Source organism: Lutra lutra, chromosome 4 (assembly GCF_902655055.1).
Source record: "Lutra lutra chromosome 4, mLutLut1.2, whole genome shotgun sequence".
Lineage (NCBI taxonomy): Eukaryota > Metazoa > Chordata > Mammalia > Carnivora > Mustelidae > Lutra > Lutra lutra.
Window position 1 is genome coordinate 7,116,673 of NC_062281.1, and position 16,766 is coordinate 7,133,438.

Consider the following 16,766-nt stretch of genomic DNA (forward strand, 5'->3'; position numbering starts at 1 on the left):
GGGGTCTATGTGGTCGAGATATAAAGGACTTCTCATCCTGTCCCTTGAGAGCAGCTCTGCTGGACTGTAAGCCCCAAATGTATGCTACTTCCCCAGTTCCTGGGTGTCCTGATGGAATGGAAATGACCAGCCACTTACATTTCAGAATCTTACATTACAGAATCTCTATAAAGATTCTCAGACCAATGTGGTCAAGGACACAGAAATGAGAGGATTAGTAAAGTGCTGGTAAGTGGTCTAGGGAAGCAGCCTAGACCCACTGAGTGTGTAAGAGAACAGGGTGCCCCACGCAATGAAGAGCGGGCACTCAGTGACCAGGGAGACAAAGGGATCCATTTTAGTAGATGGCAAAGCACCTCATTACCCAGCTGCCTCAGTGCTACTCAAAGGACTCGAACAAAGTGTCTTTAGTGACATAGAGAAAGGTTATATATCACTTCGCAACATAGACTCCCCTTCAGAAAGGACCCTTGGCTACTGCATTCCTGAATGCCCAAAACACCAACAGCACAGACAGCCCTTAAAACGACAACATAATATAGAACCACCACCAAGTCCTGACAGCAAGGGGATGATATTTAGAATCCTTTTTATTAAATGGCTAGCCAGGCACTTGCTATTACTTGGACATACAATCTAGCTAGAGACTTGCTTTCCTGGCTTCTTTTGTACAGTAAAATTATCCGTGGATCCCTGACCACTGCCACTGTCTGCCACAAAATGTTGCTTCTGACCAAAAAAACTCCCTTAACAGCAAACAAAATAAGCAGCATGTTCACAAATTTCATTGGTCATATCATGCACCTGATGACCAGATGGCCTTACTGAAGACCTAATTAAGGTATCAGCAAGGATGGGCTAGTTTCCTACAAGTTATACAAAACTTCTGACCAACTGACCAATATGGTTCCTTTCCCTCCAGCTTCCAGAACAGATGAGTCAGGGAATCAAAGTAACATCATCTGAGACAGCGAGGCTTAGTGGGTAGTGAGCCTAACCTGGCCATGCATTAGAATCATCTCAAACACCCACGGAAAATTCCTTTTAAGGTTCTACCCTTAAAAGTCTATATGGGAATTTATATTTTAAAACCACACCCCATGAGAATATGATACGTAGCCCTATTTTAATCAAATAATTTAACTTCACTGACTAACCCAGATAATATAGTCAGGTACTCTAAATCTAAGGTTTTTTACATGTAAAATAAGGACAATGTTATACATCTTCCATCATTTTTCTAGGGATAACACAGAGTAACACACTCACAGTAGCTGTCCGACAAACAAATGGCAGCCATTTTTTATTATAAAAGCCTTGTCTAAATGGATTTTTTTGTGCATGCCAGGAGGCTGGATTTTGTCTAAATAACTTTCTTGCCTGACACAATCATTGTTCAACATTTCATGGGAAGTGACCACTGTGTGTGGGTTCGGTTTTCAGTAACCCCAATCTTTCACAGCGACAGAGCAACAAAATGATAACAGAGAACAATGGAGGTGATAGCACATTATGAAATGTGAAAATTTCTTCCAGTAGTGGTATATTTAAGAAAGTGATCAATAAAAATAACTCAGTAATTTTAGGTTACTACAAAAAAAAAAAAAAAAAAAGAGGCAGTGCAGGAATAGAACCAACTAGAACTACTGTGTGTGAGAATACAAAGCCACTATTAAAACATTTAAAATCAATTTTAACTTGATAAAATGTATAGGGTATCAAACGGAAGGCAAAAAGAGCAAATCCAAGCATATTCTTTATAAACGCAACTATGTGAAATACAGGCATAGAAAAAAAGCCAGCAGGAACTCATCCAAGATGCAAACAGTGGCATTAAGACTGCAGTTAACTTTGATTTCTCTTTGTGGTAATTTCCCTATTGCTGTACTTTCTACGAGGTATTGCTTATATGGTCAAAACCGCAGGCACTGCTACTGCATTTTACAAATGAAGGTAAGAGTTACAGACATACATGTAGGACATCATACATTCTGAAACTGGCCCGAGTGACTCAGTTTTCTACACGGTATCAGAAACTCTGTCACTGTACACAACATTTTCACGTAATTTCCTTTGCAATCTTAGCTAGCTCTAATATAATTTGTATTAATACAATAAATAACCTAATAGTGCATTAGGTAACTTGTCTCCAAAGTAGCCATTTGTCTATGATGAATGTTACCTTTGCCTTGTCTCGCATGGAACCTTTCCCAAGGATGGACATTTTTGTCAACGTTTCTTCTTGTAAACGCTTCAGAGAATTGCCACGGGGACCCAGAAGTTTCCCCACAAAGTTGAACTAGGGAAAAAATAAACAAACCAAATTTGTAACATTCATATCTGAAAATAATTTATTAATCTTGAATGTCAGTAAACACTACAATATGCTATACATCACTAAGTAATGCCAAATAAATAAGTTCCTGCGATATGCCTCGCACTGTACAGTTTTCCATAAAGCACATATAACGGGGCTAAAAGTTGTAAAGTAAAAACCAATCATTTGAATGATGGCTAGATTTAACAAATTATAAATTAAGACAATTCCCAGAAACCCTAGTTTGCTATCCCGACAATTTTAACACACATTTGACTTCAGCTGTGGGTGGGGAAGATGTAAGGTGCTCTGGGCTGGTCACTGTGGAGGGTCTGGGTCCTTCCACCTAGTCAGAACTTGAGCTTGGTTAGTCAACCAGGGAGTATGCTTAGGCCTAGGCAAGTTCTTGAGCATTCAGTGGCTCACCAAGCTTCAGGACAGAATCCATCTATCTCTTCCAAAATAACTAGCTACGAAAATGATGACAAATTATTTAGTCTTAATTCTTAGGGTTCTTTATTTAATAAGCAGAGCAGAAGTGAATTCATTAACAGTATTGGCTCTGAGGCTACACTGCCATAGTTTGAAAACCCGGCTTTTCCATTTACCAGCTGAGTAACCCAGCTACTTAACTGGGTTACTTGACCTCTCTGTACGTTGGGTTCCTCGTCTATAAAATGAGAACGGTGAAAGACAACAGAACATAGCCCCATAAGGCTTTTAGGAATACTAAAGGTGTCCATATAAATGAATCAGAACAATGCCTAACACAGAACCGATAATAAATATATCTTGAAGAAAGGATTATAATCAGGAATTTCATACAACTTTTATGCCTTACCATGATTAAGGTAAGTCAAGAATACTTCTTGTTCCCAGAAGGAAAGTTAGCCCTATTGACCAGGAGGGAAACTGTTCTCTTTGGCAAGATTCCTGATTACAAACAAACTCATGCAGCTGCTGCTTTGGTATCAGCTCTCCTCCATGAACTGTGCCATTGCTGTGCTATTGCCATTTTTAAGAGAAAATTGTTCCTCAATTTCCCTATAGTAACTGAAGTAATTTTCTTAAAATATGTACTTTTAAAAAGTCAAATGGTATTTTTTTCTTGGCCTACTTTTAATTTTATTGGTCTTCAAAGAAAACTCAAATATCTACAGTATTTTTAACCTTCACACATAAGTATTTTTTGCTTTTTAAAGTCGATCACTTTTTAAAAATATAGAAATGTTACATATTAAGTTAAAAATATCAAATAATACAACATAGGGGGAAAAAAAATCAGTGTCTCCACCTACTCATCTCTACCTCATTCTTGGTTCCCCATTTACTCGCTTCATCTTTCTGAAAATTCTATTATTTGGCTATTAGGATCTCCTGAGCTGGAATTCTAAATTTCTCTCTTATTTTTCTTCTTTTCCTCTCACCTTCTCTCTTTGTTTTACTTTCTGGGGGATATGAGTACATTTCCTACATATCTATTGATTTTCCCATTTCTGCTATCAAATGTTTAACTACTAATAGTATTTTCTTTTATTTGTTCTTTTTTTACAACATCTTAAAAACATTTTATGGAAGTGATATAAAGTCTCATATTTCTGAAGATATTAATGGCAGTGTTCCCCACCCCCACCCCCACTTGGAGCTTATAGTATCTGCTTCCTCCAACAGATTCACATTTTATGAATTGGTCTCTTTCTACATTATGGGCTTTCCTCAAGGGACTAGTAATCCTCCGCTGCCTGTTCTTAAAATTTAAGGTTGAGTCTCCAAAACAGTAGCTGAAGTCCTGCTTTCATCCACAGAATTTGACAACTGGACTTAACAATTCACTTTAAGATAAGAGGCCAGTATTTTCATCAAGAGTTACTCAAATATCAGTATCTGTGTTTCTCTTCTCTTGGCCTAGATAAGCATTACCCTGAATAGGAATTCCCCAATCTCCCAGAAGGAGGTATCAGCTTGGCTGCTGGAATGCTGGGATTCCCACTAGTAGGTATACACACCTTTATTTAAGGAAAATAATTTCCTCCTTTTCAGTGTGGCATCTCTAGCCCTCAGTCATATCTCTCTGGGTATTAGAGCCCAAGTCTTCTTTATTCAACCCCTTCGGGCAGTCTCTAGCCTGCTGCAGTTAAAACGGCAGATACCCAGTTTTATCAGCGAGGAAGAGCACCCAGTGGTCTCAACACTTCTCACCCAAACTTAGAACCTAGTCATCCCTTCTTCAGTCCTGCCCATCAGTCCACCTTCTCAATAACTGGTATCCAGGATTCCTGAGTCTTCTCCAGCTATTTCTGTACTAACAAGCCTGTTTCTGGGACACTTCCTCTCGGCCTGTAAGCCCAAATTCTGCTTTCTCTTGTTGTCTAAGTCATTACCATGTGTCCATTTATTTTGCAACCACCACAACTTAACTCCCATCATCGGCCTGTTATTGCCTCAGCCTTCCATTCTTGTCTTTGAGGATTTGTGCCTTTTTTCTTTTTATATTCATTTTGGTAGGTTTCAAAGATGGCATGAGACAAAATTTGTGGTTGAGAAGCCATACTTACATCACACCGTTAATCGCTAAATATTTCCCCACTAAAAAAACCAAGACACCTTAGAAATCATCCAGTGCAAACATCTAATTTTATACTGATGAGGAAACTGACATCCACAGAATGATATGACTTATTCAAGGTCACTTGCAGAACTCTATAGAAGAAGGAAAAACATTTTTATAATTTTATATGCCTTTAGGAGATTTCTTTCTGCATTGAATTTCTATTAACCTTTCATTCAAAAAAGGACATAAATGAGCGTTTTGACAGTCAGAAACATTTTCACTCCCTTCTCTGTCCAGGCACATAGTGTGCAGGAGTTACATGTCCCAGGTCAAGTCACAGTCATGAGTCCCAGACTTCATCTACAACACAAGGACTGGACAGCCTACTGATTGATGAATCAGTAAATGTGAATTAAACAGAGACAGGTATAAAAAATCACCTAAAAGAGCAACCAACAGACTGTGCACACTCCATGCCAAATTAGTAATAAATTGATGAATTCAACTATTATGGACATACATAAATTTATATGAACAATACCCACTGATTACCAGAAACTGACCCGCCTCCATCTGCAAAGCTACCAAGGAAGCCAGCACACTGAAACGGCAGCACTGTGCCCAGGCCACCCAGGCGAGTCATGGAGTTGGCCTCTGACTGGCAGTCAGGAGAATCTGAGGTTTAGAACCGAAAGTGCGGACACTCATGTCCTTATTGCTGAGTCACAACAATGGCAATACGCCCGGCTGCTCGGTGGTCGGGTTCTCAACCCCTGAGTGCATCACCTCCTTAGGGAATCTGGAAATACTTAGCACTTCTATTTTGTTGTCACGATGATGTAGGCCAGTACTGGCATTTAGTGGGCAAAGGCCAAGGATATCACACACCGGAGATGGATGGAACTGCCCTTCACAAGGAAGAGGTGTCCTGTGTACAATGTCAATTTTGTCCCTACTGAGAAACACTGCTAGGGAGAGCAGTCACTGACTCTGGCTCCTCTCTCTTTCTTCGGCTTTAAGTCCCTATTGCTGTCCTTCTTGCAGATTACGAGTTCCATTTCTCTATAGATTCTACTAGGTACCCTTCATACTTGGAAAAACAAACCAAAACTTAAGCTAGCCCAGGTTCATACTTGCAGCAAGAAAAGGTCTAAGTGACACTAGCTGAATATATGTTTTGGATTCTTCAGACAACATGACTCTCCCGGGCCAGAGCCTTCTGAAGCAGTGGGGTGCCCTCTTACCAGCAGTGTGACCAAGGCAGTTCCTCAGCCTTCCTGGTCCTCAGGAAGTCAAGTCATGGCTTATGAGAGACCTCACACTGAAGGGTTATCAGGAAAATTAAGGTACATCAGGTGAGTGCTGAGCGCCGGGAGGATGCTGAATTTAACCCAACCCTGTGCTCCTGACTAAGACTGACGATGAGGACAAGCTTAGGCCCTTTTCCATTTCTAGGAATGGCTCATTGCAATGAACTACTCCTCCCCAGGTGATTTAGGTAGGACTTGTGGATGACCCACCGTCCACCTATGACAAAGCCAGAGACCCTTTAAATCCACATTCTCTGCCCCACCAAAGATTAGCCGACCTGTTTGTCCCCATTAATCAATCAGAAAATGTCCACTAACCTGACCTGATCAAACTTCAGGGAAGTTCTCCCTTTCCTCAGGCCCCTGAATATGACCCACCAGCAACCTAGGCCAGCATACAACCCCTGAAAGACACCCCCCTTCAGGCGCCAGCCTCAAGGGGAACGTTCTCCAATCTACTGTCCCTTCAGTAGGGACATGCTGCCTCCACCCACTCCTTCCACTTCCCCCACCTTGCTGGCCTCATGCCCTCTCCTCATAAAAGCAAAGCCTTTGCCATCTGACTGATCTCATGAGGCACAGATCTTCTCTTTATTACAAGGCCCCCGCCCTGCTCTTGTAATAATATTTTCAAATAAAGTCTTTCCTTAACTGAAGTCAGGATCTGATTTTTGACTACCATATTCTAAAATGAGAATGTAATATATTTTAACTTTCAATTTTATTAACAATTTCATTTGTGATACAGATGTAGTGAAAAGAAGGATCATATGCATCCAAATGTTCATAGCAGCAATACCCACAATCGCCAAACTGTGGAAAGAGCCAAGATGCCCTTCAACAGATGAATGGATAAGAAGATGTGGTCCATATATCCCATGGAATATTACACAGCCATCAGAAAGGATGAATACCCAACTTCTGCATCAACATGAACAGAACTGGAGGAGATTACACTAATTAAATAACTCAAATGGAGAAAATCAATTATCATATGGTCCCACTTATTTGTGGAGCATATGGAATAGCATGGAGGACATTAGGAGAAGGAAAAAATGAAGGGAGAGAAATTGGAGTGGGAGATGAACCATGAGAGACTATGGACTTTGGGAAAAAATCTGAGGGTTTTAGAGGGGAGGAAGGAGGGGTGATGGCTGAGCCTGGTGACGGGTATTAAGGAGGGCACGGGCTGCATGTAGCACTGGGTATTATCCACAAACAATGAATTATGGAACATGACATCAAAAAACTAATGATGTACTGTATGATGACTAACATAACATAATAAAAAATAAAAATATAAATGAATAAATAATTTTATTTGTGCCTAGATTTGAATAAAAGGTGAAAGTGATATTTCCAAAGCAAATTATATTTTTCCAGATGTTAATTATTACATTATAAATACATTACCGTATTACAAGTGTTACGATTGTAAATAGGAAACTTTTCAAAGATGGTAAACCAACATAGAGTTTTCACTGCATAATGTATAAGATCCCACAATTATGTTCTTTGTTGGTAAAAACTAAATGCTTTTCTGAACTGGCTTTAATTGGTTTAAACAACATTTGTAATGTGAAATTGTTCCTGAGGGAGCAATTACACTTAAGCTGTCATTTCATAACAACTAAGCCTCAAGAACATGTCACTATCTTCATTAAAAGGTCCCCTTAATTGGGTGCTCACCAAAAAGTTGGTTAGTCCAACAAAAGACTGCTTTATTGACCTTCAACTCAACCCTACTGCTGAACTTGTAACTGGGTCCTCACAGCGTCAAGCGTTATCTTCCAGAGCTCCTGGGCCCAGGCAGCCGCCCTGCCGTAGGACCCTGACTCTAGCCAGGAACCTGACATTCACTCCGTGATGGCAATGATGGGGCCTTTGGTGCCCTACAGCTCCAACACCTGTGCAGAGAGAGCATTTCATAAATGCTCACTGGACCCATGAGAGCTCACCGATGTCTCTCACAGTCTACTTTACTGCGGTCACACCACCACAGCCCTGCCACCATCCTCGCTCACCTCGCCTGCCACAGAATCCTTTCGCCAAATCCACCTCTGTCTCCTCAGTCAGCACAGAGCTCTTCACACGAAGCTCACTTGGATACATCTCTGATTCAAATACAACCCCCAACCATCTTCAGGGTCAAGTCCCAGTGTCCTGACTCTGCTGAGCACGGCTCCTGCCCTCCTCTCTGACTCCACTACTCTCCTGCTTTTGACTTTAGCCATTTCTGGTTCTCAAAACTACCAAGAACTTACCCATTTCAGCTCAGATGCAGAGCTGAAAAGAAGGTCCCTCTTGCCCTGTGAGACAGACAGGAAGAGAGCTGGACAGAATGCAGGTTAACTCCCAAGCCCCAGGGCAAACACCAAGTAGGTGGGGGGGGGGGGGGGGGCACCAAGGCAGAGTTCAGTTGCCGGCAGGGCGAAAAGAGCCTCCGGCATTTGCTTCTTTGCTTACCCGGGGTGGGCTCCCCTGAGAGCGCAGAAGCCCTAAAAGCTACAGAATTAGAGGAGTTGACACTTCCTTAAAGGACTTTTGCGCAGAAATTCAACATTCCTGCCCCAGCCTCCAGGTGTTCACAGGAAGATCAGGGAGCAGGAAGACTCCCGAGGCCACTCCCCTACACGCCATATGGGCGAAGGAAGCAGCCACTGCTGAGATCTGCTCAGACCCATGCCCTCAAAACCACCCCCACCCAGAAGAAAAGCTTTATCTGCAGGAGCAAGGACAAGACCACTTTGCTTTTTTTAAAAAATATTGCCAAAGTCAACAAAGCATGTAGTTAGATCAGGTTCCAGCCCTCAGTAGGTGTTACAACAACGACATGCTGGTGAAGAGGCAAGCACGTTCCAGGGGCGGAGTGGAAAAGAGAAGGAGCTGATGGCCCTGCTCACATGGAGTTGCACGTCCAGCAGTAAGAGCCCCATGACAAGAACAGCTTATACAAAGATGACCACACTGACGAGCTGGCAGGGAGCACCCAGGGCAGTGCACGAAAGCATCGGAGCACGTCCCGGTGCTCACAGAGGGATGGCCCATGACGCTGCGTGGGAGCTGTGTGCTGAGCAAGGGTGTGGGTCACTGTTCCCTGCAATGTGACCAGCTAGTGCAAAAGCCCTGGGGCACAACAGGGCTTCTGAGAACCAAGAAGCTGGCAGCCTGAGGGGAGCAGAGCGAGTTGGGGCTGGAAGGAAGAGGGTCAGAGACAACCAGCAGGCTTCACAGGCCACTGTCAAGAATCCGGACTTAATTCTGAGTTTAAAATATAGATGGCAATCTGGATGGTATCATTTTCTTTTTGTATTTTGGTCACTGCTTAACTGTTCTCTGTTGATAGGAACTTAGTCCTTTAAGGATGGCAAACGCCACACTTGAGGGAAAGTGAGCACCCGGGGACAAAGTACATGCCCGGCCAGTCCCTGCTAAGGCCAGTCCCTACTAACGGCCAGTCCCTGCTCACAGCCCATCCCTGCTCACAGCCCCTCCCGGCTCATGGCGTACTCCATCTCCCAGGCCCAGAGGGCTCCTGCTGTGGGGGCCTCCCAGCATCCTCCTTCTCCTCCTGCTTTCCCCTGTAACTTATCAAGCCAGATTTTAGGATACTGTTTTTTATGTAGATTCCGGAGAGGAGGGAATGTATTTTACTCAACTCTGAAACCAACATCTTAATTCCCACCTCCACTCTCAACACACTGCTACACAGGAGGGAGTCGTGCTTAAAAAAAAAAAAGGACAGGATCAACAAAAAGAAAAGAATAAGCTCACGAGCCCTGGGACTGGAGCTCCAGTCTCCCGGCTGTCACTGCTCCATTCTGGGAAATCCACAGCTCTAGTCTTCTGGCTGTCACTGCTTTACTCTGGGAAATCCACAGCTGTACCAGCTGTATCACAAAATAGAAAGTACTCTTTGGCACAAGAGGAAGAGTTTCCAACTGTCTGTTTCAGGTTCTGTCTGGGGTGGAGTCCCTCCTGGTCACAGTGACAGACACGCTCACAAGTGGTACGGGGTCTTCCCTGACTGTAACTGAATTTTCTAATGCTCCCTGCACCTCCGCTGCTTTTGTTAAATGCATTTTACTATTTCATCGCCAAAATGAAATCCTGGGCTCACCCTGACACTTGCTAAGAGCAACCCCTTCGGTACATGATGGCCCTTCTCCCCCCCACAGCCCTGCCACTATACTTCTACAGTCCTGGCGTGCACATGCACAACACATGCACACGCAGGTCATTTCACACACCCGGTCTGACCTGGACGCGAGAAAAGCATGCTTTAAAGCTATTTTGGTTATCTACAGCTACACGACAGCTACAAACTAACCCAAAACTTAATGGCTATCAACAATAACCATTGATTTACTTGCTCACAATTCAGCAACCTAAGCCCCAGGGGAGTTTCATGTGGCAACGGCCAGATCAGCCGGGGCAGGGAAGACCCACTCTCAAGATGGCTTTTTCCCATGTCCAGTACCGCTGATGGTGGCTGTCAGCTGGGGTCCTCAGTTCTCCCTGTTTTCACTGATTCTACCCCACCTAGGTATTCCCGGGTTCCCACTTATCCTCAAGTGGCCTCAAGGTGGCAAAGCTTCCTCCTGGCCTATGGCTTCCAAGATCAGAAAAGGAGAAGCTGCCCATTCCTCTTAAAGCACATGCCCATAAGTCAGCCTCACATTACTCTGCTGCAAGTTCTCACAGGAAGGTTGCTGCAAGGTCAGGGCAGACACAAAGGAAGGGCAGGGAGTGATCACTGGGAGCAGAGCACAGCACAGAGAACAAGGACAAAGCAGTCATTTATCAAAAAGTTAAGTTTTCACAGCCTCAAACATCAGTCTTTTCTAGGCCTAGCAATGTACCTGCCTACCTATTTTCCCTAATGGGGGCAGTGGTTGTGACCCTCTGAGGGCAGAGAGCCTGTCTCATTCATCTGTGCAACAACTCAACAACTGTGTACAACAGCACCTAGCTTCTAACAGCTAAGCAGTGTCTCATGCATTCAAAGAGAATGATGAATGTCAAACAAAATTAATGCCCAGAGTATAAGAGTCACTACCCAGGGGTTTAACACAGTTTAGTTAACTTAAAGAAAACCTAGAGGATGCCACACAAGCACAGACGAAGGCAGCAGATTTCTGGTATATGGGTCCTAACTGGCCAACAGCATCTTGTAACTGAATGTCTTATAAAATCTAAAGTTCATTAAAATGCTAAAAAAGACAACTGAGAAAGACTACAAAATAATAGGGTACTGCATCAGATAGACGGTGTAGTCTAATAATACAGAGATGGGTCTGAAGTAGGACTGTGAAACAAAGGAGAGGATATAAAGAATTTTTTTTAGATGCTTAGATACAGGAAGAAGTCTATATCTCATTAATTTAAGAGCTAAGAAGATGTAACAGAGGAAGGAGGACAAAGGGAGCAGGTCACCAGTGATGACGAATGCAAATGCACCCTTGGGACTCTGCCTCAAGTATGGCAAGATCTTACATGAGACAGCAAAGAATTATCCCCACAACTGGCTCCCACACCTCTTAAGGAGATATTTAAATGTACACACACACACGCACAAATTGTGTGTCTGTGTGTACATATGTGTATGTGTGTACATGTGTGTATGTGTGTAGGCACTCATTTATTTTAAAATTCTGTATGTCTTCTATCATTGGTTAATGTTGCTAATACTTAGGGCAAAAGATTCATCATTAACCATACTGGACATAGAGAAATAGCTCCAGTTGAGAAGATTCTTCTTGTCATATCCAACTGGATCACAGTTCTTTTTACTTTGTGGTAAGGCAGCTTGGACGAGGCACAGGGGAATGATCAGTGTTGCCATTTTTCTTGCTCATTTCAAATGTATTTGTAGACCTTTAATTTACAGTTTCTTTTGTAGTAATCTGTGCCCATTTAAAGATAAATTTAACTAAAACTAGCTAATGTAGTCCATGAATCCATACCAAGGCACATATCACAGCCTTATGCCCAGATATACTGAAAGAAAATTAAGACCTGGAGACTTTCTACACTGTGGAACCCCCCACCTTACCGGAAGATATGGCCTCCGCACGCACAGAACTGCAGGCACTAGCATGAACCCTGTAAGGGAATCAGTATTCACCTAGTACTAAATACGATCGCCAGGGTTGATTCGGCTGATCTGGCTGGCTAGGCGGGTGTCCCCTTCCTCCCTCACCGCTCCATGTGCGTCCCTCCCGAAGCTGCGCGCTCGGTCGAAGAGGATGACCTTCCCCGATGGAGGAGAGGACCGTTCTTTGGTCAAGGGTATATGAGTAGCTGCGCTCCCCTGCTAGAACCTCCAAACAAGCTCTCAAGGTCCATTTAAATTTAATTTTTTGAATAAAAGCATGGGCTCTGGAGCCAGATTTTTGGGATTCAAATGCCTGTTACTTAGTAACTGTGTAACCCTTAGCAAATTGCTTCTCTATTCTTTTTTTTTTTTCCATATGTGAACAGGAGATGATCATTCCCTCCTAAAGTTGTGAAGATTATTTACATGTAGTCAATACATGTAAGATGCTGGAAAAGTGTCTGACACATAGAAAACCATAAGCTATATACATATACATTAAAATAGAAGTTCTAGCAAGTGTTTCTAGCACCAAATATATTGTTGTGCATACATACCACTTTGGAAAACATCACCCGAGCATTTGCTTTTACCTTACCTGGGAAAGAGAATTAGACCCTCAAGAAACATATTTTGTTCATAATCTCCACACTCCTCTGATTCCCACCCAAGGGCAAGAACGGAAAGTAAAGAGTGTATGAGATCTATCTTACCTGCCTTCGCTTGAAAGGAAAGACCAGATCACCACTTTTATTAGCTCTATGGACCATTTTAGATCCCAATAATGTAACCACTAACCCAACAGTTAGTTAAATAAGTCCACATTTTAGTTGATATTCAGAATACTCATCTTACTTGAATTAAATCGATGTCATAAATGCCAAACTCCAAACAACTTTAAATCTATTAACAGACTTGGGACCATGGCATCCACATGAAATGGAGTGGGTGTTTCAGAAACAACATGCTTGATTCTTAGCAGAGCTAGTAACTAAGTCAAGTTACTTCTTACTTACTACTACAATACTACTACTTACTACTACAATAACTTCCATGACATCTCTACACAGATGAATTTCCTAAGAATAAAAGTCATGCCAAACTTGTTTAAACTTGTTTGAACATTCCAAACTTGTGTTTAAATCAATCATTCCTAATTTTTAAGAGGACTTTAAAGAGTAAGTTCTTTTAGAATATAGAACACCTTCCCCTATACATTCTAGTTGTCTGTCTCAGTGTCATCAGTCTTCCAGGGTTCCCTCCGGGCTACGTAAAATTCTGATGCCCAAGTACAGCACTGAAGGCTTTCCAGACTAGTTGTCATCATTCCAGTGACTGCTACAACCTACTATTTCCCATAATTAAATCATTCTGGCTCAATAGTTACTCTGCCCTCCCCTCTGATCTCTACTTACTTAACATCCTGAACTTACACTTAGGGACTAAATTTAATTCCATCTGTAATTCTTTCTCCAAAAATAGCTCTCTCTTAAATGTTTAAATTCTTGGAGTGTCTGTCTGCCTCTTACGTTAATTTAGTATTTACACTATATTATTTAGTGAAATGTACTCTGTTCTCCCTATTAGAGTATCAATCCTTTGGGAGTAACTGGGAGCCATAGTTGAGTCACCATTTTTCTTACATAACAGTTTCTCAAGAAATACTTGTGGAATTAAAATTTATTTTATCCTGGGACAAATGGCACTAGTCAACAGAGTTTTTATTGATTTTCTTTGCTGCGGAGATTATTGTGATCTATTAAAGCTACAGATAAAAATAATTATTTAAGTTTATTAATTTGCCAACCACAAATCACTAAGTATTACTGGTAGTGAAGATTATTTGGTGCTGTCACATTGATTGTAACTTTAACATAGTATTGACTTCTAAACAGCAAAGAGCTCAACTTATTTAGACATCAGCAACTCTAAAAATCAATGAAATGTACAAAGAACTCCAGGAGATGATATGGGCCAAATCCATACATACAGGCATCCACAAATAATGTACAATATGAAATAATCTACATACTTTCTATCTCTATTTGCTCAAGGCTGGATTCTACTCCTTGGGAGGGCAGATGACAAAACAAATTAGAAAACGCAAATTATCCAAAAATGAGATTGAAATTTTAACCAAAACTCCCAGACTTCAACATTCTGGCTGTGAGGTTATGAATCTAGAGGCAAGAAATTGATCTGGACAAGAGCCTGTTACATAAGATGGGCGAGCGACAACAGCATAAATTAAGGAGTAGTAATAGAATACAAACATAGAGATGAAGTGTAATTAATTGAGGAAGTAAAAATAATAAATGTGTAAAAGTCATGGCATTTCAAGAATGGAGGGGGAGGAGGTAAATCAAGTAGAAGCTAGCAGACAAAAATCACACACCAATTTCAGGCTTGGGAACTTAGGTATGCATGTGTGTTGTCATCCAGTGAAATAAGAACACAGGAGAAGGTGTAGGTTGGCCAAGAAGAGGAGGAATTAAAGTAATAAAATTTGGTTATGTCTATGTTTCAGGAACATAAATAATATTCTCCAGGAACACAAATTCTTTCAGGAGCCCTGTAATTTATGCCTGGCTGGTTTTGGAGTCCACTTAAGAAATCTAAATCTAGGTTTAAGTGCTACTTTCCTGGTCAATAATCAAGAACTATAAAGAAAAATCAATCTATAAAGAATCAGAAAAATTATTTAAAGAGAACAAAGGAAAAGTCATAGCATAAGATTTGAAATTTCTTCATAATATTTTTGAGTTGCTATCATATTTACAAATACCAATTTAAATAACTTTCTAATTATCATGACACCAGCATGTGTCACAAGATCACAATCATGGGGAAAACAGCCTCTGCAGATGCACCCCTCCATCTCTACCTGCGACCGCATGGCTCTTGGCTCCCTGGGAGGTGTGGGCTGTTGAGATAGAGGGAGGTTGACCTGGATGGTTCATGGTCAAACAACAGCCTTACAGGTCAGTACATTCCCTGAGGTACTGGAGTCCAGAGTGGCCTTCCTACTTCATCATGGTGTCCCAAAAGTTAATGCATAGCAGGAGGGAAACTAATAGCAACTTACCACAAATACATGTGTCTTGAAGTGATTATTTTTAGTATCAGCCTTCCTTGATGTCAACAAGTTTCAAAATCCCCACTGGACACCAACATCAACTTTTGTAATGGTACCTAACACACATACATACAAGTACCATACATACAAGCATGCTATCACTTTATTTCTACAGATAAACTACCAAATGGACACAAAAAATAAACACTATTTGCACATAAAGCCTCTGGAAAAATAGTATATGTCTCTGAAAATCAATTAGGAGTCACATAAAAGGCAAGTGTTAACATACCAACATAACTGTCAAAATACTACTGTGGGAAATTTTTAAACCCGTCAAGATTTCTATGAAATAGGTTTCTACCCTGTAGTAAATTCATAGACTTTTACTTGTCTGCAACATGCGACAAGCGAAAAATGCAAACCAACTTTTAAAAAGAAAGTCTTCTGAGCTTTAATTCAAACTCCAGGATGGAACATGTTTCTATAGGTACTTCTCTGTTCTCTCTCTCAAGACCCAAGCCTAAGAGCTTCTGTGAAACAGGAAATAAATCAAATTCAAAATATGCTCATAATAGGAAGACATTCAATGTAATAAACCATGTTGATTAATATGTTACTTGAAAATAGTATGCATATATTAGAATAGTACGCATATATAATTAGTGTGCATATATTAGAATAGATTAAACAACTAGCAAATTAAGACCATTAATAAATCTAACTTAAACTTACAACTAAAACTGAGAGAATTTAACTCAGTACCCTAAATCTTAACAATCACTGTTCAAAGGTCTCTCCCAAATTAACAATTGCAGGTCCATTTTCTCCCCAAAATGGCAATCTTTTTTTATCCCAGTTACAAAAGTTGCACCAACTTGTTGAACATTAAAGTACAGATACGTAAAGCAGACAGCGGCACATGGTCCTACCCTCTACATAGCATCTGCTCTAGAGTCAAGTGTCTTTTTTTATTTTCCTGAAACAATTGTCCAACTGGGATTGTTACCTGCTTTACATGTTGCCTCACCGTAGCAGACATCTCACCGCAGCAGCACAGCATCGGTGTGTGCAAGGCTGCACTGAGATGTAACCCACTTCCTCGGAGAGCCTACTTTCCTGAACCGCGCCCCGGAGTCTGCCCCAGCACGACTCTGATGGTTCCCAGCACCAGGCGCCTGCAGAAGCCCCGCATCCGGCCGCGCGGTTCACACGTCACTTCCGGTGGGACGCCCGCGGCCCTCGCTGGCGGGCCCTACCCCGCCCTCCGCTCTCTGATCACTTTATCTATTACTACTCTATAAAAATCCTCACTTCTTACTGAAATTGCCCTGTTTAGCCAAATAAAATGGCTTATAATTTCACAACTGCTCTCTGCCCTGGGCCTCCCTGTCACGGCCGCTCCGCGACCTCGC

At 41.7% G+C, this 16,766-nt stretch overlaps 1 protein-coding gene across 3 annotated transcripts in view; it reads right to left on the reverse strand.

Annotated features, from left to right (window-relative positions):
- Positions 1-16,766, reverse strand: part of KHDRBS3 (KH RNA binding domain containing, signal transduction associated 3) — a 184,105-nt gene that overhangs the window by 100,598 nt on the left and 66,741 nt on the right. For all 3 annotated transcript variants that reach the window (XR_007126577.1, XM_047725506.1, XM_047725505.1), the window contains exon 3: positions 2,183-2,299. Coding sequence is in view for 2 of the 3 variants with exons in the window: in XM_047725506.1 (XP_047581462.1) it covers positions 2,183-2,299 (117 nt within the window). In the remaining variant the exon portion in view is untranslated. The remainder of the gene's footprint in view (positions 1-2,182; positions 2,300-16,766) is intronic.